The sequence below is a fragment of the Bombina bombina genome, chromosome 5, assembly GCF_027579735.1.
Source record: "Bombina bombina isolate aBomBom1 chromosome 5, aBomBom1.pri, whole genome shotgun sequence".
NCBI lineage: Eukaryota > Metazoa > Chordata > Amphibia > Anura > Bombinatoridae > Bombina > Bombina bombina.
The window spans coordinates 571,645,372-571,671,681 of record NC_069503.1 but is presented as its reverse complement, the minus strand read 5'-3'; the positions used below and the strand labels follow the sequence as shown (position 1 = coordinate 571,671,681).

The following is a 26,310-nucleotide window of genomic DNA, read 5'->3' as shown; positions in this document are numbered from 1 at the left end:
TGTTACTTTGGGGCAATGCCACGCAAAAAGCCCTTTTCAGGGCTATTTGTAGGGTTAGACTTAGGTTTAGTGGTAGGGATAGTTTAGTATTTTAGGGGTTAAATAATTTAATATAGATGGCGGCGGGGTAGGGGGATTAGATTAGGGGTTAATAATTTTAAAATAGATAGCAGCGGGGTAGGGGCTCACTTTAGGGGGTTATAGATTTAATATAGCTGGCGGCGGTTTAGGGGTTTATAACTTTATTAGGTAGCGGCGGGCTCCGGGAGCGGAGGTTTAGGGGTTAATACATATTTTATGGTTAGGATAGTGAGGGGGATAGCGGATAGAGGGTTAGACGTGTCGGGCTAGGTTAGGGAGGCGTGTTAGACATGTCGGCCTATGTTAGGGAGGCGTGTTAGACAGTGCGGGTGATTTAGACTTTAGTTAGGTTTTGTAGGCGCCGGCAGTTTCTAACGTGCCGTAAGTCACTGGCGACGCCAGAAATTTGTACTTGCGCAGATTTCTGGACATCGCTGGTTTATCCGACTTACGGCACATTAGCATCTGACGGCGCCATATATGGGATAGCTTGAGTTGCGAGCTGAAACTGTGGGCGACGCGGGTTCCCTCGCTTGCGCCGCAAACTATGATCTATATCGGATCGCGCCCATTGTTTCCCCTTCCAACTGTTATAAACCCTAACTACACTAAAACCTCACCCCAGCTAACCCTAAATGTACTGGATTCCTTTGCAATTTACACTACCCCACCACAATTTTCTTAGCTGGAATCTATTACACATCTTAATCCACACTATTTGTACCAGTCACAACCATAATTAATCCTAACAATAACCTTTAATCTTAATCAAATTTACACAAGCAATTAACCCTTTCCTCCCAGATGCTGCACATTTAACTAAACCTAACTAAAATTTTAGTATACCACAAATAATCCTAATTGCATCAGCCACCTTTGATATTAACTTTGGCCCACTACTGCTAGACACCTTCCGCAATCAAGGATTCTCCCTCATTAAACTCGTTTATACTCATTTGATGACTGTGATTGATCTTTGGTGCTGTGACAGGAAGATACAGAAAACGATCGTTGCCAGAATTAATATTATTTGGAAAAAGTTCTATTAATTTTAGGTGACTTTTTTGAGGGGGGAGGTTGGAAGCGTTGTACGTAATAGCAGTAGTGAGGATGAGCTTAATGACTCTGGGGAAAAGATTTGATATTTGATATTGTGCCAAGATCAATAATGGTGAGGATCCACTGATTTTTTTACTTTGACTATGTGGAGGTTGGGGCTAGATAATTACAATTTAGGGGATCCGGGATCTGCAATGCTTTTAAAATTATTTACAGCTAAATTCCCCAGAAAGTACCAGTGGTATATTATTATGCTTATTCTGTTACAGATCATTTCTAATTAATACTTTACCTGATCTTATTGTCAGTAATTACAGATACACACTCATTAATAATTATTGTTTTGTTTAGGTTGTAAATGGATACTTTGTACATTATTTTGCTCCTTCCAAGCTCCCGGTGGTGCCAAAAAATGCAATTTTTGTAATTGACAGAAGTGGTTCAATGTGGGGCCAAAAGATGAAGCAGGTAAGTTATAACCCATAACAATTTCTAGATATGTATGGGACTATGTTTTGTGTAATTTATTGTGTGCTTTGTGTTTATTTTCAGACAAAAGAAGCCCTACTTAAAATATTAGAAGACATCAAAGAGCATGATCACTTTAACTTTATAACATTTGATGGAAGGTTAGAAGTATGGAAAGAGAAGCTAATGCCAGCCACTCCACAGAATGTTGAAGAGGCTAGAATATTTGTGAACTCTATTTATGATCGGGGTAGTAAGTAAATATACAAAGGAAATAATTTATATTTTGTTACAATACTGTCTTTTCTATGTATTTTTTTTAATTCTTTATTTATAATCCAACAGTGTAGACAGAAAAAAGAAATCCTGTTTATGTTTTCAGCGCACCACACAAGTCGCTAGATTTAGAGTTCTGCGGCCAAAGGGGTGCATTAGCTACGAGTGCTTTTTTTCCCCGCAACTTTTAAATAGCGCTGGTATTTAGAGTTCACAGAAGGGCTGCGTTAGGCTCCAAAAAGGGAGCGTAGAGCATAATTTACCGCCACTGCAACTCTCAATACCAGCTGTGCTAACGGACGCGGCCAGCTTCAAAAACGTGCTCGTGCATGATTTCCCCATAGGAAACAATGGGGCCGTTTGAGCTGAAAAAAAGTCTAACACCTGCAAAAAAGCAGCGTTCAGCTCCTAACGCAGCCCCATTGTTTCCTATGGGGAAATACTTCCTAAGACTGCACCTAACACCCTAACATGTACCCCGAGTCTAAACACCCCTAACCTTACACTTATTAACCCCTAATCTGCCACCCCCGCTATCGCTGACCCCTGCATATTATTATTAACCCCTAATCTGCCGCTCTGTACACCGCCGCAACCTACATTATCCCTATGTACCCCTAATCTGCTGCTCCTAACACCGCCGACCCCTATATTATATTTATTAACCCCTAATCTGCCGCCCCCAACGTCGCCGCTACCTACCTACAATTATTAACCCCTAATCTGCCGACCGGACCTCACCGCTACTCTAATAAATGTATTAACCCCTAAAGCTAAGTCTAACCCTAACACTAACACCCCCCTAAGTTAAATATAATTTTTATCTAACGAAATAAATTAACTCTTAATAAATAAATTAATCCTATTTAAAGCTAAATACTTACCTGTAAAATAAACCCTAATATAGCTACAATATAAATAATAATTATATTGTATCTATTTTAGGATTAATATTTATTTTACAGACAACTTTGTATTTATTTTAACCAGGTACAATAGCTATTAAATAGTTAATAACTATTTAAAAGCTACCTAGTTAAAATAATTACAAAATTACCTGTAAAATAAATCCTAACCTAAGTTACAATTAAACCTAACACTACACTATCAATAAATTAATTAAATAAAATACCTACAATTATCTACAATTAAACCTAACACTACACTATCAATAAATAAATTAAATACAAATAAATACACTAACTAAAGTAAAAAAAATAAAAAAAGAACTAAGTTACAAAAAATAAAAAAGAACTAAGTTACAAAAAATAAAAAAATATTTACAAACATTATAAAAATATTACAACAATTTTAAGCTAATTACACCTACTCTAAGCCCCCAAATAAAATAACAAAGCCCCCCAAAATAAAAAAAATGCCCTACCCTATTCTAAAATAAAAATAGAAAAGCTCTTTTACCTTACCAGCCCTTAAAAGGGCCTTTTGCGGGGCATGCCCCAAAGAATTCTGCTCTTTTGCCTGTAAAAAAAAACATACATTACCCCCCCCACATTACAACCCACCACCCACATACCCCTAATCTAACCCAAACCCCCCTTAAATAAACCTAACACTAAGCCCCTGAAGATCTTCCTACCTTGACTTCACCACGCCGGGTATCACCGATCCGTCCAGAGGAGGCTCCGAAGTCTTCATCCAAGCCCAAGTGGGGGCTGAAGAGATCCATCATCGGGCTGAAGAGGTCCATCATCGGGCTGAAGAGGTCCATCATCGGGCTGAAGTCTTGATCCAAGCGGCGGCTGAAGAGATCCATCATCCGGCTGAAGTCTTCTATCAAGCGGCATCTTCAATCTTCTTTCTTCCGGATCCTTCTTCATCCCGCCGACGCGGAACATCCATTCTGGCCGACGACTTCCCGACGAACCGTCATTCGTCGGGAAGTCGTCGGCCAGGATGGATGTTCCGCGTCGGCGGGATGAAGATGGATCCGGAAGAAAGAAGATTGAAGATGCCGCTTGATAGAAGACTTCAGCCCGATGATGGACCTCTTCAGCCCACTTGGATCAAGACTTCAGCCCGATGATGGACCTCTTCAGCCCCCGCTTGGGCTTGGATGAAGACTTCAGAGCCTCCTCTGGACAGATCGGTGATACCCGGCGTGGTGAAGACAAGGTAGGAAGATCTTCAGGGGCTTAGTGTTAGGTTTATTTAAGGGGGGTTTGGGTTAGATTAGGGGTATGTGGGTGGTGGGTTGTAATGTTGGGGGGTATTGTATGTGTTTTTTACAGGCAAAAGAGCAGAATCTTTGGGGCATGCCCCGCAAAAGGCCCTTTTAAGGGCTGATAAGATAAAAGAGCTTTTCTATTTTTATTTTAGAATAGGGTAGGGCATTTTTTTATTTTGGGGGGCTTTGTTATTTTATTAGGGGGCTTAGAGTAGGTGTAATTAGCTTAAAATTGTTGTAATATTTTTATAATGTTTGTAAATATTTTTTTATTTTTTGTAACAGTTCTTTTTTAATTTTTTGTACGTTAGTTAGTGTATTTATTTGTATTTAATTTATTTATTGATAGTGTAGTGTTAGGTTTAATTGTAGATAATTGTAGGTATTTTATTTAATTAATTTATTGATAGTGTAGTGTTAGGTTTAATTGTAACTTAGGTTAGGATTTATTTTACAGGTAATTTTGTAATTATTTTAACTAGGTAGCTATAAAATAGTTATTAACTATTTAATAGCTATTGTACCTGGTTAACATAAATACAAAGTTGCCTGTAAAATAAATATTAATCCTAAAATAGCTACAATATAATTATTATCTATATTGTAGCTATATTAGGGTTTATTTTACAGGTAAGTATTTAGCTTTAAATAGGAATAATTTATTTAATAAGAAATAATTTATTTCGTTAGATAAAAATTATATTTAACTTAGGGGGGTGTTAGTGTTGGGGTTAGACTTAGCTTTATTATAAATTTATTATAGTAGCGGTGAGGTCCGGTCGGCAGATTAGGGGTTAATACTTGAAGTTAGGTGTCGGTGATGTTAGGGAGGGCAGATTAGGGGTTAATACTATTTATTATAGGGTTATTGAGGCAGGAGTGAGGCGGATTAGGGGTTAATAACTTTATTATAGTAGCGGTGAGGTCCGGTTGGCAGATTAGGGGTTAATAATTGTAGGTAGGTGGCGGCGACGTTGGGGGCGGCAGATTAGGGGTTAATAAATATTATGTAGGGGTCAGCGGTGTTAGGGGCAGCAGATTAGGGGTACATAGGGATAACGTAGGTTGGGGCGGTGTGCGGTCGGAAGATTAGGGGTTAAACATTTTTATTAGAGTGGCGGCGATGTGGGGGGGCCTCGGTTTAGGGGTACATAGGTAGTTTATGGGTGTTAGTGTACTTTAGAGCACAGTAGTTAAGAGCTTTATGAACCGGCGTTAGCCCAGAAAGCTCTTAACTCCTGGCTTTTTGCTGCGGCTGGAGTTTTGTTCAGCCAAGACTCTAAATACCAGTGTTAGAAAGATCCCATTGAAAAGATAGGATACGCAAATGGCTTAGGGGGATCTGCGGTATGGAAAAGTCGCAGCTGGAAAGTGAGCGTTAGACCCTTTCCTGACTGACTCTAAATACCAGCGGGCAAAACCAGCGTTAGGAGCCCCTAACGCTGGTTTTGACGGCTAACGCAGAACTCTAAATCTAGGCGAAGGTTTCTTGAGAAACAGAAAAATAATAACTGTAGACGTATTCATATCAATGTACAGATACAATGTAAATCAGACAGATCCATGTTTGACCAAGATACAAATCAAATACAATGTAAATCAGACCTTATTTGACCATAATACAAAGGAAAAAGAAGACCAAGAATATATATATATATATATATATATATATAATTTCTATACATTGCATAAGAATACACTGTTGGGGTATTTTAAATTAAATAAATTAAACACAAAAAAAGGGGGTGATGGAAGGGATACGGGGGGGGGGGGGGACTCCTGTATGTCCACTCTCAGGACTCTGCTACAAACCCAAGACTACTCCTATCTGAATTCATAATATTCTCTCCATCTCCCCCGATTATTCTTCAAGTTTTAACTACCTTCCCTAAGCCCTTTTGAAATTAAAGTTCTCTCCTATTAGAGATCCACTGATGTGGGAACCAGTCACAAAGGACTAGATCCATAAAGCTGTTAGAGCTTAAAAAGGGGGAGAGAATTTGTTTTTGAGATAAAAGAGAATATGTTTTAATTATGGGAAGCCATTTATTAAAATACCTTTTTATCTTCTTTTTGGAGAATATATTTTCATTACATGTTTCAAAAACAATTTGGTACTGAATATCCTTAAGTAGGTGAGAGAACCTGGGAGAGGTATGAGCCTTCCAGTTTTCGAGAATCAGGTGGTGGGAGATTAGAATAATAGTATTAATGGTTCTAGCATTTCTCAAAGGGATAAGACTTTCATTAAGCAGCAAAAAAACATTATTTGCATAAATTGTAAACTTTCTTTGTATAGGTTATTATGCCAGAAGAAAGTGTTTTGCCAAAATGTATTAAAATGAATGTAAAGTTAAGGCTAATTGATAAAGTCAAATGATAGAAGTTAAAAAATGAATGACCCTTTCATTCATGAAATCGTTAGTATATAACGGGACAAGCTACAAACTTTATTTAAAATAACACAATATATGTTTAAGAGCTGAAGCTCCGGTCGCCATTTTCAGCAACTGATTGACGCATGACTCATCTGCAATCAACTAATCATTGTCTCCCCGCCGGTTTGTGATGTTTGTGCAAAGGGGCCGAACACCCCGGGGGGGGGACGGGGGGGGGACAACGATTAGTTGATTGCAGATGAGTCATCTGTCAATCAATTGCTGAAAATGGTGACCAGAACGTCAGCTCTGAAACGCATAGCATTTAATTTTAGATATCTCTAAAGATAAGTATATATTAACAATTTAATGAAAGAAAGTGTCATTCATTTTTTAACTTCTATCGTTTGACTTTATCAATTAGCCTAAACTTTACATTCACTTTAAATGAGCAACGAGGACAAGAAGGGGAAAGGAGAGGAAAAAATGGATTTATTTTATTGGGGGTGAAATAAGCATTATTTATTAGTTTAATATGGGATTTCTTATGACTCATTGGAACCTCACATAGATCCAAATAATTAAAACTTTGTTGAATATTAGAAATGACTATGGGAGAGAATTGGGGAGTCCAATAGCATAGTAATTTATCTAAGTAAATTTGACCTTGTTTATTTAACAAAATATCATAAATTAATGATATAGAATGAGAACTCAAGGCATACTTATTAATACATATTTTGATTTCGGACTGCATATCAAAACCGTCCCTGTCCCAATCTAAAGAATTAAAATAATATCTGAGTTTGAAATAGGCAAATTGATTAGACCGAGGAAGGTTGAATTTATGAGAGAGATAATTAAATTGAATAATTTGATTGTTATCTAATCTTTATTAATATAATCAATTCAGCCCTTTATCAGCCCATGCATGAAAAACTACCTGGGAGAATCCAGGGATAAACTCAGGCTTCCCTTGTATAGGAAGGAATTTAGAAAGTTTGTAGCTTGTCCCTAAGCAGGTACAAAACCACTGTCAAGGCACAATAATAATTTTAATCAAAACTAGGTTATCTGCAACTGAGGGTAACTTGTTAGCAGAGCAGTGTAGTAGAGCTTTTAATTAAAAGGGAAAAACAATAAATTCTTCCAAATCATAGTGGCAAAAAAACTAGAATCACATAACCAGTCAAGCACAATTTTAACAAGAGTCGTAATATTATATATCTTGATAAATGCTAACTCAGCATGGGTTCTTTTTTGCATCAATCTAGGTAAAGCGATACGCGCTCTTTTATCTTTCCAAATCAATTTAGAACAGTGTGCTTAAAAGCTATGAATATCCGCTCTTTTAATAAATAAAGGAAGATTCTGGAGTAGAAAAAGAATCATAGGAAAAATAATAACATTAATTAGGTTTATACGTACGGTCAATGAGAGAGGAAAGTAAGCCCAGATTCTCAGATCAATTCTTAGTTATTGAAATACGTCATGGAAATTTAATTTGTACCAAGAACTAGGGTTCTTGTTAAGAAAAATGAATAGATATTTAATAGTCTGAACAACTCGAAATGGATGTTTAAGAAGACAACGTGTAGGGGGCTGAACACATAAGAGCTCACTTTTTTGGAAATTAATTTTATACCCTGAGAAAGAGCTATAGAAAGAGAGTATTTGTGCCACTTGAGGTAAACTCTTGGCAGAGTTTTTGAGAAAAATGAGTAAGTCATCTGGATATAGGATAATTTTAAGAGAATGGGACCCAAGCTTTATCCCAGTCAGTTCTTATCTTAGCCATATTGCCAAAGGCTCTAGGGCAATGTTTAACAAGAGGGGAGAGAGCTGGCAACCCTGGCTTGTACCCCATTCAAGTCTTATTTCAGGAGAGAAGGCTCCATTAATAAGAAGATAGGATATAGGATTATTATAAAGATTACGAATAAAGTAATAGAATTGATCTTTAAATCCAAAATTCACTAGACTCTGAAATAAATGTTCCCAGAAAATTGAGTCAAAGGCTTTTTCTGCATCAGCTGTAAGAAGTACAATGTCCTCATTATTATATTTCTTTTGAATGTATATACTATTCCAAAAATAATCAAGCATTGAGGTGACTTTATGCATGTTTTTAGAAAGACTCCTACCTTTCATAAAACCAGTCTGGTCAGGGTGAATAATTTTGTCAAGACAATCATTAAGTCTGTTTGCAATAATACTCGTAAGACATTTTAAATCTGTGTTTAAGACTGAAATTGGCCTGTAGGAAGCCAGATCCTCTACATCTTTACCTTTCTTGAGTATTAGGGAGACATTGGCTGCTGAAAAAAAAAAAGAAATAGGATCCTTCGCTATAAAGTATCTATTAAATAATTTCATTAGGGTATCTTTAACATTGACAGTGAGAATTTTGGTATATTCTGCTGGAAGCCAGTCAGGACCGGCTGCTTAATAAGTTTTGCAAAACAATTTCATCTATAGAGATGGGGGCATGTCTTTTCCATATTCTTAGAAGAACTGTTAATATATATATATATATATATATATATATATATATATATAATTTTAGTCACCTTTTAGTCTACAAGAACACCTTAATATATGATGTTTAATAAATAGTTTCTTATGACATTGTGTAAATATTATGGTGATCACCTGTGTCATAGAGGGACAAGATGACCCCTCATTTGTAGGGCTCACATTCAGCTCAATGATATCACAAATAACATCAGTTGTTGGTTTAAAATGGAAATAAGGAGGGAACTATTGCTTTATGTTGTTATGTTTAGGAGAATGAAGCTATATTTTCTTCTATAGCTATAACTGAAGGACTATGCTATTGGCTTCCTCACACATTCAAGCAGTTACACCTTGTACTTTAAATCTCATACCCTTCTCTGCTCAGGTGATGCAGGTTATAGCAGCAGGTCCTAGCTCCTAAGGATTACGAATACTAATGGGGAGAGAGAGAAAAGGGGAATATATCCTATCCAGCAAAGCTTAACAAAGGCTAAATAAATAAAAGCTCATGAGTGTGTCACATGAGAGAGGGGCAGTAAAGACCAATATTATAAACAATATAGAAAAAAAATATGATTAAATGTATTTAATTTCATAGCACATCATAAAATACCTACAGAATCACTAAGTGTACCTACCAGTGACTGCCTATTGCACATATCAATACAATTACACAGTACAGTACATATAGATACAATAAAAAAAAACATTGATACAGCTGTAATGTACTAATCTATTTATACAAAAAAAATCCTATACTCCATTCACTAAATTATAAGTAAAACAAATCACAATGTGCTCCAAAATAAACACAGCTCCAAGTTCATTGTATCCGAGTGCCAATAAACCATTTAACAAAAGGGGAAAACAAGTTCACATGATTCTCCTTGTTGAATCAAAGCTGTAAAACAATGTCTGAACTCACTGATGTAATTATAAATAGTATCTACAATAAAGCTTATTGATAAGTCACTTGAGCTTCCACAAGTGAGATTCACGGTGGGCAGAATAGCAAATTACCATCCTAGAATGAGGGTTAAAGCACAAATTATGTACCTGAATAAAGCTCACAGTACCCAAACATATGGCTAGATTACGAGTTTTGCGTTAGAGGCTATGCGGTACTAACGAGCAGTTTATGCTCACCGCTCACTTACAGACAGCGCTGGTATTACAGGTTTTTACTAACCCGTCGTTAAAAGACAAGTGAGCGTTGGGCAAAATTTTGCTCATTACCGCACTCCAATACCAGCGCTGCTTAAGTCAGCGGTGAGCTAGTGTAACGTGCTCGTGCACTATTTCCCCATAGGAATCAACGGAGAGAGCCGGCTGAAAAAAAGTCTAACACCTGCAAAAAAACAGTGTTTAGCTCCTAACGCAGCCCCATTGATTCCTATGGGGAAATAAAATGTATGTCTACACCTAACACCCTAACATGAACCCTGAGTCTAAACACCCATAATCTTACACTTATTAACCCATAATCTGCCACCCCTGATATCGCCGACACCTTCATTATATTTATTAACCCCTAATCTGCCAACCCCAAATGTCGACGCAACCTACCTACACTTATTAACCCCTAATCTGCCGCCCCCAACGTCGCCGCCACTATAATAAACATATTAACCTCTAAACCTAGGTCTAACCCTAACCCCCCTAACTTAAATATAATTTAAATACATCTAAATAAAATTACTATAATTAACTAAATTATTCCTATTTATAACTAAATACTTACCTATAAAATAAACCCTAAGCTAGCTACAATATAACTAATAATTTCATTGTATCTAGTTTAGGGTTTATTTTTATTTTACAGGCAAGTTTGTATTTATTTTAGCTAGGTAGAATAGATACTAAATAGTTATTAACTATTTAATAAACTACCTAGCTAAAATAATTACAAAAGTACCTGTAAAATTAAAATAAAACCTAACTTAAGTTACAATAACACCTAACGCTACACTATAATTAAATTAATTCCCTAAATTAAATAAAATTAGCTAAAGTACAAAAAAACACTAAATTACAGAAAATAATAAACAAATTACAAGATTTGTAAACTAATTACACCTAATATAATCCCCCTAACAAAATAAAAAAGCCCCCCCAAAATAAAAAAGCTCTACCCTACACTAAATTACAAATAGCCCTTAAAAGGGCCTTTTGCGGGGCATTGCCCCAAAGTAATCAGCTCTTTTACCTGTAAAAAATTACAAATCACCCCAACATTAAAACCCACCACCCACACAACCAACCCTACTCTAAAACCCACCCAATACCCCCTTAAAAAAACTTAACACTAACCCCTTGAAGATCACCTTACCGGAAGAAGTCTTCATCCAACCGGGCCGAAGTCCTCAACGAATCCGGCAGAAGTTGTCCTCCAGACGGGCAGAAGTGGTCCTCCAGATTGGCAGAAGTCTTCATCCAGACGGCATCTATCATCATCCATCCAGCGCGGAGCAGGTTCATCTTCAAGACATCCAACGCAGAGCATCCTCTTCTTTCCACGGCGACTGAAGAATGAAGGTACCCTTAAAGGGACACTAAACCCAAAAAAATTCTTTCATGATTCAGATAGAGAATACAATTTTAAACACCATTACAATTTACTTCTATTATATATTTTGATTCATTTTTTTAGATATCCTTAGTTGAAGAAAAAGCAATGGGTGAGCCAATCACATGAGGCTTCTATGTGCAGGAACCAATCAGCAGCTACTGAGCCTATCTAGATATGCTTTTCAGCAAATAATATAAAGAGAATAATACAAATTAGATAATGGAATGCAATTAGAAAGTTTTTTTAAAATGGAATGCTCTTTCTAAATCATGAAAGAAAAAATGTGGGTTTCATGTCCCTTTAAGTGACCTCATCCAAGATGGTGTCCCTTCAATTCCGATTGGCTGATAGAATTCTATCAGCCAATCGGAATTAAGGTAGAAAAAATCCTATTGGCTGATGCAATCAGCCAATAGGATTGAGCTGGCATTCTATTGGCTGATTGGAACAGCCAATAGAATTGAAGTTCAATCCTATTGGCTGATTGGGGGGGATTTGTAATTTTTTTTTACAGGTAAAAGAGCTGATTACCTTGGGGCAATGCCCCGCAAAAGGCCCTTTTAAGGGCTATTTGTAATTGGGTGTAGGGTAGGGCTTTTTTATATTGGGGGGCTTTTTTATTTTGTTAGGGGGATTAGATTAGGTGTAATTAGTTTAAAAATCTTGTAATTTGTTTATTATTTTCTCTAATTTAGTGGGGGTTTTTGTACTTTAGCTAATTTTATTTAATTGTATTTAATTGTATTTAGTTTAGGGAATTAATTTTATTATAGTGTAGTGTTAGGTGTTAGTGTAACTTAGGTTAGGTTTTATTTTACAGGTAAATTTGTCTTTATTTTAGCTAGGTAGTTTATTAAATAGTTAATAACTATTTAGTAACTATTCTACCTAGTTTAAATAAATACAAACTTGCCTGTAAAATAAAAATAAACCCTAAGCTAGCTACAATGTAACTATTAGTTATATTGTAGCTAGCTTAGGGTTTATTTTACATGTAAGTATTTAGTTTTAAATAGGAATAATTTAGTTAATTATAGTAATTTTATTTAGATTTATTTAAATTATATTTAAGTTAGGGGGGGTTAGGCTTAGGGTTAGACTTAGATTTAGGGGTTAATAACTTTAGTATAGTGGCGCTGATGTTGGGGGCGGCATATTAGGGGTTAATAAATGTAGGTAGGTGTCAGCGATGTTAGGGACAGCAGATTATAATAATCTTTAACTAATGTTTGCGAGGCGGGAGTGCGGCGGTTTAGGGGTTAATATATTTATTATAGTGGCGGCGATGTCCAGTTCGGCAGATTAGGGGTTAAAAAATGTATTTTAGTGTTTACGATGTGGGAGGGCCTCGGTTTAGGGATTAATAGGTAGTTTATGGGTGTTAGTGTACTTTTTATAACTTTAGTTAAGAGTTTTATGCTATGGCGTTGTAGTGTAAAACTCTTAACTACTGACTTTAAAATGCGGTACCAGTCTTGACAGGAGAGGGTGTACCACTTTTTGGCAGACTCGCAATACCGGCGCTATGCAAGTCCCATTGAAAAAAGAGGATACACAATTTATGTAACTAAGTTTGCGGTATTTCCAAGTCTGGCCAAAAAAGTGAGCGGTACACCTGTACCTGCAAGACTCGTAATACCAGCGGGCGTTAAAAAGCAGCGTAGCGACCGGCCAACGCTGCTTTTTAAGCCTAATGCAAAAATCGTAATCTAGGTGATAGTTAGGATATCTTGAGATAACTCAGCAAACCATTTACACAAGTTATCCTTCCAGAGTGGTATAGTAATCACTGGATCACTCATTGATTCACTCAAAGTGCTCCGACCTCACTCACTGGACTTCCCACGTCACTGGCCAGTTCAAAGCAAAGCCTCCTCAATCTCACCAGGTTTCTTAGTTCAGTACCCTGCTTTCTGAGACCTCAGGCAACAACCACCATGCTGCAATAACCTCATCAGGTAGCATGGTTTTCACTTAGATGTTTGTTGGCAATGTGTGTTTCACATGTCAATCAACCATTCTAGGCTTCATCAGGCATGATGATGTCATATAGAGTACCTCAATTTAAAGTGCACTCCACACATCTTAATTGCCGCCTGGGTGAAAAGTTTAACTGTTGATATGCCATACATTATTCAAAGTTTTTCTTATATTCCTTAAACTTTTACTACACAGAGAGGGGAGCATACCTAATCCAGAAAAATGTATACATCTATTTACAGATACAATCCATTCAATATTTAATAATAATAATTTAGTTCCCCATTCAGGCCAGTATGGGTCAATGAATGTAAAGAACATTCCGTGTACAAAGATGTATATATATAAGAAATTAATATAAATATCAGTTTTCAAATTAGCTATGAATAGCATAGTGGTCTTTTTATGCTCTTTGTAATAAACAGACTGGGGTTTGAATCCAAGCTAGAACCCATCTAAGAAAATGTAGTTTCTAAGATAACTTATGTTTTATTCACTTTTGATTTGTAAAGTTTTTAATTGGGGTCCGGCGAGTAAACAATGTATTTATTCTACAACCCCAATTCAAAAAAGTTGGGGCATATGGAGAATGCAAAAAAACAAACAAAAAGAGTCATTTGAAAATTCAATTCACCCTGTAATATATTGAAAACACATTATTAACACATTTGATATTTTACATTGTGAATTTAATGTATTTTTTAAAATATAACACATTCCTAAAAAGTTGGAACAGGGGCAATTTAGAACTAATAGCAATGTGACAAGTCTAAATAAGAAGGTGATGTGAAACAGGTGAGGCAATCGTGTAATCATAGAATATAAGGAGCCTCCAAAAAAGCCTAGTCCTTCAAGAGCAAGGATGGATCGAGGCTCGCCAATCTGCCAACAGATGCGTCAGTGAATAATCCAACACTTTGAGAACAACATTCTCCAAAGAAAAATCAATAGGATTTGGGACATTTCACCTTCGATTGTGTACAATATAATTAAAAGATTCAAGGAATCAGGTTAACTTGCAGTGCGTAAAGGGCAAGACTGAAAACCACTTCTGAATGTACGTGATCTCCGATCCTTCAAACATCACTATATCAAAAACTGTCATGAGTCTGTAATAGATATCCTGACATGGGCTCGGGAATACTTTGGTAAACTTTTGTCAGTTAACACCAATTGCCGCAGCATCAACAGATATAAGGTAATGCAAAGCAGAAGTCATACATCAACACTGTCCAGAAGTGACGCCAACTTCTCTGGGCTCCGTGGGCTAGGTCTCATCTAAGATGGACAGTAGCACAGTGGAATAGTGTTTTTTGGTCCGAAGAGCCAAAATTTCAAATAGTTTTTGAAAATAACAGCCGTTGTGTTATCCGGGCCAAAGAGGAAAAGGACCAACCAAGCTGTTATCAGCATCAGGTCCAAAAGCCAGCATCTGTCATAGTGTGTGGGGGGGTGTCAGTGCCCATGGCAGAGGTAACTTGAACATCTGTGAGGGCACCATTAATGCAGAAAAATAGGTTTGCATTTTGGAGCAACATATACTGCCATCCAGACATCGGGGGTATTTTTATCAAAGCGCCAAGTATGGTGCATTTGCGGGCATCAATATGCTCGCAAAACATTGGCAAACATCGCGGCCACGGATCTAAATACAATCTCTAGATTTTCTAAAAAAAACGTCAAAAACACGCGCGTCAATTACAACGCGATGAGCATCGGACTGAGCAACGTGTTTTTGATACATCTGAGTATTCAATGTCACACATTTCCATACTCATCTACATTTTCAACTTGAATGTATATCATATAAAAGACTTTTAACTCTTACTATTAATACTTGATTTGTACCATCTGTACATATCTTTGTTAATATACTCATTGATATATATATTTAATCTAGATATATTTTATAGAGATACATATATTTTATACTGATATATTGAATCTCAATATATTTGATATTTATATATTTTTGATATCTAGACATCTAGATAGATATAGATAAAAATCAAAATATATCTATATCAATACATATATATATATATATATATATATATATATATATATACATATATATATATATATATATATATATATATATATATATATACTGTATATATATATATATATATATATATATATATATATATACTGTATATATAATATATGGATAGATAGATAGTTATAGATATATCTATATTTCATATATAATATAATTATATATATATTTGTATATATAATTAGAGAGAAAGAGAGAGAGAGAAGAGATCTATTTAACTATATATATATATATATATATATATAAACGTTTGTGTATATATCTATATATATATATCTGTTCTGTTCATTTCAAAATAATTTTCACATGTTGATCAACATTGTAAGGTTTTATTAAATCAACATTGACCTTCATATCTCAATAATTCTTTATATAACTAATTTTAGATATAGAAAATATATTATTAATTGTATCAATAATATATGAAAATCAACATGTAATGTTAAAGGGTTACTCAATTATTTTTTCTATTTAAACAAATGTCATTTCATATCTTAAGGCGACATCAAACTGATATATGTTATTTCATTATGCAGATAGACAAGACCTTTTCAAGCACCATTAATCATTTTCCCTTCTATTATCCCTCAGATACACTATTTATTAGAAATAGCAGTGCACATGTTCAAGCCAATCACATGAGTCATCCATATGTAGACATCATTCATCAGCTATATACTTTAAAAAAATATGCTAACCATCAAAGGATAGATCCATAAAAGTTTAACAATTTAATATATATCTAACAAAATAATAATCCACAACATTGCATTCTATTTATAGATGATTAAACATATATTTAATTTTCATGTCCCTTTAAGATAATCGTTAAAATAATGTAGTGACAACATGATATTCTTAATATAAACTTTTTATTATTTATAAAATGTGGATATTATAATAAATACATATATATATATATATATATATATATAGAATACAAAAATTAAAACTCATTAAGTGATTCATGTATTTGGCGCACAGCCTCAGAAATATTTTCAAGTGCCTGCCAAAGATTCCCCAATAAAAGTGGAATGAAGGGCACTGTCTGTGTGACCCTTTCGACAGCTGTAATAAAAATTTGTTACAAAAATTCACTTTTAAGATATGTTTAAAAAACATCATATGAAAGATTCCTACTTTCTGTTGCGGCCATCTCATCTTCTGCTGATTAATTAGTCAGTAAGCTGAGTGACAGAATTACTGTCACACACATTTCAGAAGATTGATAGCATTTTGTTCAGACACATTGTACATTATGTATAGTGTTACTGCATTCTGAACCATGAGCCCAATTAGGCCAGTCTAGTCGATGATTACACTCAGTTATAAATTGATGAAGTTATAAATTCACGTATGTATTTACTAGTAATCCAATTCATTTTTCCCACTATATGTGTTCAGATTTGCAATTCTGGGCATACAGAAGTATCAATAATGTAATGTATGAATTTCTGTTCTCATATATGGTCTGGCAGAAAATAGTTACTGAGTAGTGCAATTGTGTTTTTAATTTGTAATTAACTTTGAGCCAATTACATTGTTGCATTTGCTTTTAAATAGCAGGAGCAAACACAGCACTATAGGCTATGACTACAGCTTAACCGCCGAAACGCGTAAGCCCAGTGCTGCGCTCACTCTGCTAAGCTGTGGTGATTTCCATTGTATGTTTTCTTTATAACAAGTGAATAAAAGTCAAGTTTTACTTTTGGCGTGGATTGCAAATTCTTTCTGATGGTCTATATATATATATATATATATTTTTTTTTTTTTAGATTATATCTATGTACTGATTATTCCCTAATATGTTTATCCAAAATATTTATTTTTTGAGTAGATCATATTTTATGAGGGTGCCGTTATTGACACACTGACAATAGGTCTGTCAGTTTTGGGGTCTTATGGGGTCTAGGCCCTTTGTAGCTTACCAGCAGCATATCACAATTTGACACATATGCTGGGGCAGTCAGTTCACACACTGAGAGGGTTCTGGAATAGCATTGATGAATATTTTGCATCGTTTGGTATGTGTCACCTACCACATTTCTGACGAATGTGACGATATATATTCTGTTTTCTGATGTACCTTATATATATCTACGCTGTTTGTATATTTTATGTTTCTCTAATGGCCCACTCCAATGGCGACATCAATACACACCCCTATGGGAGAGGATGAATGTTCATCTGTGATCTCATGTGCTATCTATTTAGATTGTGCCTTGATGTTGACCCTTGTTTTTGGTCTGATCATGACCTTTGTAACTAGTTCTATTACTGTATTAATATGTTTTACCTAATAGAGTATTAAGGTTTTATTGTTTATTATGATGCTTTTAACATGAGTTTTATACAAACGCTAGTATTATTGCTTATGGGATATGTCATCCATTTATTATTTATATATGATGTTTTTATCTGTTCCTTTTGAGGGGTTGATTCTCCGCATATATTTCTGACTGGTTTATCACATTTGTAATAGTGATTGGATGAGATATTTCGGGCTGTTATTGCCCTGCCTGAGGGAGGTGTGTGCAACAACTGCCCTTTGATTGGTTAGCGTAGGGTATTTAATGAGCAAAAGGTGTGAGATAATTACAGCCTGATAAAATGGCTTTTTATGAGCTGAGAAACGCGTTGCTGTGTGTTTTTAGACTTTTAATAAATTGTCTTATATTCTACACACCTACTCTGACTTCTATTACTACCCTACTGCTTGAACTTTGGAGATCGTATATCCCTATCAGTTTTTCTTGGTGGAACACTGTCAGTGCAGGATCTGGCTGATTCCGTGACATCAGTGATGCATCTGATGTTCTAGCGTGTCTGTCAGGCAACTCATTATAGTCCCGATCTGCTGTGTCTGGCACTCTGGCTGTGCCGCTGCTCTTGTGAGTAGAACCACTGAAAGGTGTGGGGGACTCTCTTTTTTCTGCTGCCTGTTTGTCTCAGACGATATTGCTTTATTCTGGTGCCTCTCTTCTTTTGTCTTCTACAGGAGTTTTCATCATGCCTATTTGTATTGGGAGTGCTGCCAGGGTTGTAAGATCCACCTGAGGATTCATTCACACATCACACAAGCGCACCTCGCTAGGGATATTTGCTCTACTGATTTTAGTAATATTAGTAATATTTTTTATTTTATTAGAATAGTAAGGTTATGTTAATTTATAGTTTAAACTTAGATTTATATTTATTTCACAGGTAAGTTTTTATTTATTTAAATAGAGTTATATTATAATTTTAATTTAAAGTTAGGGGGTTGTTAGGTTTAGGGGTTAATAGTTTAATTTAGTGTTTTGCGATGTGGGGGCAACAGTTTAGGGCTTAATAGGTTTATTTAGTGGCGGAAATGTGGGAGGCCGGAGCTTTAGGGGTTAATAACTTTATTATAGTGGCGGCGTTGACGGGGTGAGGGGGAATAGGGGTTAATATATTTAAAGAGTGTTAGTGATGTGGGTGGGAGGCAGATTAGGGGTTAATAACTTTATTATAGTGTCGCTATGTCGGGGAGCGGCGGGATACGGGTTAATAGCTTTTATTAGTGGTGGCGATGTTGGGGCGGCAGATTAGGGGTTAATAACTTTATTATAGTGGCAGCGATGTCGGAGAGCGGCGGAATAGGGGTCAATAACTTTATTATAGTGTCGGCGATGTAGGGAGAGGCAGAATAGGGGTTAATAACTTTTATTAGTGTTGGCGATGTCGGGGAGTGGCAGATTAGGGGTTAACAACTTTATTATAGTGTCGGCGATGTCGGGAGTGGCGGAATAAGGGTTAATAACTTTTATTAGTGTCCGCAATGTCGGGGAGCGGTAGAATAGTGGTTAATAACTTTATTATAGTGGCGGCGATGTCGGGGGCAGCAGATTAGTGGTGTTTAGACTTGTGGTTTATGTTAGAGTGTTAGGTTTAAATATAACTTTCTTTTCCCCAAAGACATCATTGGGGTTGCGTTACGGTTATCGCCATTCCGCACTTCAGTTTTTTTTTCTAACACTCTCTCCCCAATAATGTCTATGGGCACGTCAAAGCAGCCCTTGGATTTTGTGCGGTATGGAGCTTAATGCACGCACAAGGAGGCTTTTCAAAAACTCGTAATGGCAGCGATATGGAGGGTGAATTGTTGCGTTCGTTTCACACCCTGTTTAGCGCAAAACTAGTAATCTTGGTGACTGTTAATAATAATTTTACTATAATATTTTCATTTTTATTTCATATATTCTTCTTATGTATAAGGACATGGGTAGCTATTTGCACTTCCTTCACATAGCCCTTGAGTTCCATGTGATCTTACATACTAACTCATATATTCAACATTATACCCCAGTTCCAAAACAAGAATAATAATTAATAGAAATCTATCACAACCTTTCTAGATAAATAAAGGAACAAGATCTCCCAAATCTAGAAAACTAACAAATAAAAGTCTTCCTTCAAAGTATAGTGGACTGGTTTATGATCAAAAGTTATGGGTAGAACTAGAACATGCTATATGTGATACCACACATCTAAAGTTCCCAATAGCAGCAATACTTCTATCTACCATAAACATGTTTGTTACAGTAACCCAACTTTATCAGACACCTTTAAAACTTGGTATCTGCATTGATATTATTTACACATATCTCCTCAATGACAACCCCCTTTGTTTGCTCATTTAAAACCATACATTACCCTCTGCAAAACATTTACTATAACTAGCCTAATAAACATTCTTATATCTCATGTTAGGTCAGAAATAGGTGTCCTACTCGAAAATGAATTACAAGATAAAGGTCTAGGGCCCGATCCGATATGCAGCGTCGCCCGCAAAAGCCGGCGATGCTAAATTTTGCGCTAGTTTGGTATCACATATACGGCGTAACATAGAAGTTACGCTCGTATATTTCACCCTTCGGCCGTAGTTTTTGGGTCCATAGAGTGATATACCAAACCCGCGCAGTTTGGTATCCAATATACAGCGTAAGGACTTACGTGGCGAAAATGGAGAAATCTTTCTCCATTTTCACCTCGCCACAAATTGCAGGCATAGTAAGCCTTACGCTGAGTATTGGAGCCCCGTAACTCCCTAAACTGCCTGCAAAATAAAACCTAACACCTAACGCATGAGCAATGTCTATCTACTTGTCAAGCGCAATCCCCCGCCGCAATCCCTAATAAAGTGTTTAACCCCTAAACCACCGCTCCCGGACCCCGCCGCCACTTACATTATATGTATTACCCCTAATCTAATCCCCCTACACCGCAGCCACCTATATTAATTTATTAACCCCTAATCTGAGCCCCCTACACCGCCACCACCTATATTAAATTTATTACCCCATAATATGAGCCCTCTACCCCGCCGCCACCTACATTAACTCTATTACCCCCTAATCTGATCCCCCTACACTGCCGCCAGCTTTATTAACTTTATTACCCCCTAATGTGAGCCCCCTACACTGCCGCCAGCTATATTTAATTTATTAACCCCTAATCTGAACCCCCTACACCGCCGCAACCTATTTGAAATATATTAACCCCTAATCTAATCCCCCTACGCCGCCGCCACCTATATTAAATATATTAACCACTAAAGTCTAACCCTAACACCCCCTAACTTAATTATTATTGAAATAAATCTAAATAATATCAATATTATTAACTAAATTATATAACTATTTAAAACTAAATACTTACCTATAAAATAAACCCTAAGATAGCTACAATATAATTAATAATTACATTGTAGCTATTTTAGGGTTTATATTTATTTTACAGGTAACTTTGTATTTATTTTAACTAGGTACAATAGCTATTAAATAGTTAATAACTATTTAATAGCTACCTAGTTAAAATAATTACAAAATTACCTGTAAAATAAATCCTAACCTAAGTTACAAATACACCTAACACTACACTATCAATCAATTAATTAAATAAATTAACTACAATTATCTAATATAAAATACAATTAAATAAACTAAACTATATTACAAAAACAAACAAACACTAAATTACAAAAAATAAAAAAAGATTACAAGAATTGTAATCTAATTACACCTAATCTAGGCTCCCTAATAAAACAAAAAAGCCCCCCAAAATAATAAAATTTCCCTACCCTAAACTAAATTACAAAGTAACCAGCTCTTTTACCAGCCCTTAAAAGAGCTTTTTGCGGGGCATTGCCCCAAAGTAATCAGCTCTTTTACCTGTAAAAAAAAGCAATACAATACCCCCCCAACATTACAACCCACCACCCACACACCTCTACTCTAAAACCCACCCGATCCCCCCTTAAATAAACCTAACACTACCCCATTAAAGATCACCCTACCTTGAGCCGTGTTCACCCAGCCGGGCACCACTGGTCATCCGATGCGGCAGAAGAGGACATCTGGACCGGCAGAAGTCTTCATCCGATTGGGGCAGAAGAAGTCCTCCATCCGGCCAAAGTCTTCATCCAAGCGGGGCAGAAGAGGACCTCCATCCGGCCAAATTTTTCATCAAAGTGGGGAAGAAGAGGTCCTCCATCCGGCAGAAGTCTTCATCCATCCGTGGCTCCATCTTCAAGACCTCCAACGCGGAACATCCTCCTCGGCCAACGGACTAACGACGAATGAAGGTTCCTTTAAATGATGTCATCCAAGATGGCGTCCCTCAAATTCCGATTGGCTGATAGGATTCTATCAGCCAATCGGAATTAAGGTAGGAAAAATCCGATTGGTTGATTGAATCAGCCAATCGGATTGAAGTTCAATCCGATTGGCTGATTGGATCAGCCAATAGAATGTGACGTCAATTCTATTGGCTGATCCAATCAGCCAATCATATTGAACTTCAATCCGATTGGCTGATTCAATCAACCAATCAGATTTTTCCTACCTTAATTCCGATTGGCTGATTTAAGGGCTGGTAAAAGAGCTGGTTACTTTGTAATTTAGTTTAGGGTAGGGAAATTAGGTGTAATTAGATTAAAATTCTTGTAATCTTTTTTTTATTTTTTGTAATTTAGTGGGGTTTTTTTGTAATATAGTTTAGTTTATTTAATTGTATTTTATATTAGATAATTGTAGTTAATTTATTTAATTGATTGATTGATAGTGTAGTGTTAGGTGTATTTGCAACTTAGGTTAGGATTTATTTTACAGGTAATTTTTTAATTATTTTAACTAGGTAGCTATTAAATAGTTATTAACTATTTAATAGCTATTGTACCTAGTTAAAATAAATACAAAGTTACCTGTAAAATAAATATAAACCCTAAAATAGCTACAATGTAATTATTAATTATATTGTAGCTATCTTAGGCCTAGATTTAGAGTTTGGCGTTAGCCGTGAAAACCAGCGTTAGAAGCTCCTAACGCTGGTTTTAGGCTACCTCCGGTATTTGGAGTCACTCAAAAAAGGGTCTAACGCTCACTTTTCAGCCGCGACTTTTCCATACCGCAGATCCCCTTATGTAAATTGCGTATCCTATCTTTTCAATGGGATTTTTCTAACTCCGGTATTTAGAGTCGTGTCTGAAGTGAGCATTAGAAATCTAACGACAAAACTCCAGCCGCAGGAAAAAAGTCAGTAGTTAAGAGCTTTCTGGGCTAACGCCGGTTTATAAAGCTCTTAACTACTGTACTCTAAAGTACACTAACACCCATAAACTACCTATGTACCCCTAAACCAATGTCCCCCCACATCGCCGCCACTCGATTAGATTTTTTAACCCCTAATTTGCAGACCGCCACCTACGTTATCCTTATGTACCCCTAATCTGCTGCCCCTAACACCGCCGACCCCTATATTATATTTATTAACCCCTAATCTGCCCCCCACAACGTCGCCGCCAGCTACCTACACTTATTAACCCCTAATCTGCCGACCGCAAAGCGCCGCCACCTACGTTATCCTTATGTACCCCTAATCTGCTGCCCCTAACACCGCCGACCCCTATATTATATTTATTTACCCCTAATCTGCCCCCCTCAACGTCGCCTCCACCTGCCTACACTTATTAACCCCTAATCTGCCGAGCGGACCGCACCGCTACTATAATAAAGTTATTAACCCCTAATCCGCCTCACTAACCCTATAATAAATAGTATTAACCCCTAATCTGCCCTCCCTAACATCGCCGACACCTAACTTCAATTATTAACCCCTAATCTGCCGACTGGAGCTCACCGCTATTCTAATAAATGTATTAACCCCTAAAGCTAAGTCTAACCCTAACACTAACACCCCCCTAAGTTAAATATAATTTTAATCTAACGAAATTAATTAACTCTTAATAAATAAATTATTCCTATTTAAAGCTAAATACTTACCTGTAAAATAAATCCTAATATAGCTACAATATAAATTATAATTATATTATAGCTATTTTAGGATTAATATTTATTTTACAGGTAACTTTGTATTTATTTTAACCAGGTACAATAGCTATTAAATAGTTAAGAAAATAAAAAATAATTACAAAAATTACCTGTAAAATAAATCCTAACCTAAGTTACAATTAAACCTAACACTACACTATCAATAAATTAATTAAATAAAATACCTATAATTATCTACAATTAAACCTAACACTACACTATCAATAAATAAATTAAATACAATACCTACAAATAACTACAATGAAATAAACTATCTAAAGTACAAAAAATAAAAAAGAACTAAGTTACAAAAAATAAAAAAATATTTACAAACATTAGAAAAATATTACAACAATTTTAAACTAATTACACCTACTCTAAGCCCCCTAATAAAATAACAAAGCCCCCCAAAATAAAAAAATGCCCTACCCTATTCTAAATTACTAAAGTTCAAAGCTCTTTTACCTTACCAGCCCTGAACAGGGCCCTTTGCGGGGCATGCCCCAAGAAGTTCAGCTCTTTTGCCTGTAAAAAAAAACATACAATACCCCCCCCCAACATTACAACCCACCACCCACATACCCCTAATCTAACCCAAACCCCCCTTAAATAAACCTAACACTAAGCCCCTGAAGATCTTCCTACCTTATCTTCACCATACCAGGTTCACCGATCGATCCAGAAGAGCTCCTCCGATGTCCTGATCCAAGCCCAAGCGGGGGGCTGAAGAGGTCCATGATCCGGCTGAAGTCTTCATCCAAGCGGGGCAGAAGAGGTCTTCCATCCGATTGAAGTCTTCATCCAAGCGGGATCTTCTATGGTCATCCATCCGGAGCGGAGCGGCAGGATCCTGAAGACCTCCGACGCGGAACATCCATCCTGGCCGATGACTGAACGACGAATGACGGTTCCTTTAAATGACGTCATCCAAGATGGCGTCCCTCGAATTCCGATTGGCTGATAGGATGCTATCAGCCAATCGGAATTAAGGTAGGAATATTCTTATTGGCTGATGGAATCAGCCAATCAGAATCAAGTTCAATCCGATTGGCTGATTGGATCAGCCAATCGGATTGAACTTGATTCTGATTGGCTGATGGATTGGCGGCGGTTTACGGAGCGGCAGATTAGGGGTTAATAATAAATGCAGGTGTCAGCGAGAGCGGGGGCGGCAGATTAGGGGTTAATAAGTGTAAGGTTATGGGTGTTTAGACTCGGGGTACATGTTAGGGTGTTAGGTGCAGACGTAGGAAGTGTTTCCACATAGCAAACAATGGGGCTGCGTTAGGAGCTGAACGCGGCTTTTTTGCAGGTGTTAGGTTTTTTTTCAGCTCAAACAGCCCCATTGTTTTCTATGGGGGAATCGTGCATGAGCACGTTTTTGAGGCTGGCCGCTTGCGTAAGCAACTCTGGTATCGAGAGTTGAAGCTGCGTTAAATATGCTCTACGCTCCTTTTTTGGAGCCTAACGCAGCCTTTATGTGGACTCTCAATACCAGAGTTATTTTTATGGTGCGGCCAGAAAAAAAGCCGACAAAACTCTAAATCTAGCCATTAGGGTTTATTTTATAGGTAAGTATTTAGTTTTAAATAGGAATAATTTAGTTAATAATATTAATATTATTTAGATTTATTTCAATAATAATTAAGTTAGGGGGTGTTAGGGTTAGACTTAGGTTTAGTGGTTAATATATTTAAAATAGGTGGCGGCGGTGTAGGGGAATCATATTAGGGGTTAATAAATTTAATATAGCTGGCGGCGGTGTAGGGGAATCATATTAGGGGTTAATAAATTTAATATAGCTGGCGGCAGTGTAGGGGGCTCAGATTAGGGGTTAATATAGTTAAAATAGGTGACGGCGGGGTAGGGGGCTCAGATTAGGGGTTTATATAGTTAATATAGGTGGCGGCGGGGTAGGGGGATCATATTAGGGGTTACTATATTTAATATAGGTGGCGGCAGTGTAGGGAGATCATATTAGGGGTTACTATATTTAATGTAGCTGGCGGCGGTGTAGGGGGATCAGATTAGGGGGTAATACATTTAATATAGCTGGCGGCGGTGTAGGGGGATCAGATTAGGGGGTAATACATTTAATATAGCTGGCGGTGGTGTAGGGGGATCAGATTAGGGGGTAATACATTTAATATAGCTGGCGGTGGTGTAGGGGATAAGATTAGGGGGTAATACATTTAATATAGCTGGCGGCGGTGTAGGGGGATCAGATTAGGGGGTAATACATTTAATGTAGCTGGCGGCGGGGTCCGGGAGCGACGGTTTAGGGGTTAATATATTTATTATTAGGAGTGAGAGGGGGTATTGCGGATAGAGGGGTATACGTGACGGCATGATGTTTGGGAGGCGTGTTAGACAGTAACGGGAGATTT

At 36.7% G+C, this 26,310-nt stretch overlaps 1 protein-coding gene across 1 annotated transcript in view; it reads left to right on the top strand.

Moving 5' to 3' along the window:
* LOC128660587 (inter-alpha-trypsin inhibitor heavy chain H3) overlaps positions 1-26,310 on the top strand; it is a 180,008-nt gene that overhangs the window by 71,356 nt on the left and 82,342 nt on the right. Inside the window, exons 8-9 of the mRNA XM_053714517.1 lie at positions 1,492-1,608; positions 1,693-1,861. Coding sequence (XP_053570492.1) covers positions 1,492-1,608; positions 1,693-1,861 — 286 coding nt within the window. The remainder of the gene's footprint in view (positions 1-1,491; positions 1,609-1,692; positions 1,862-26,310) is intronic.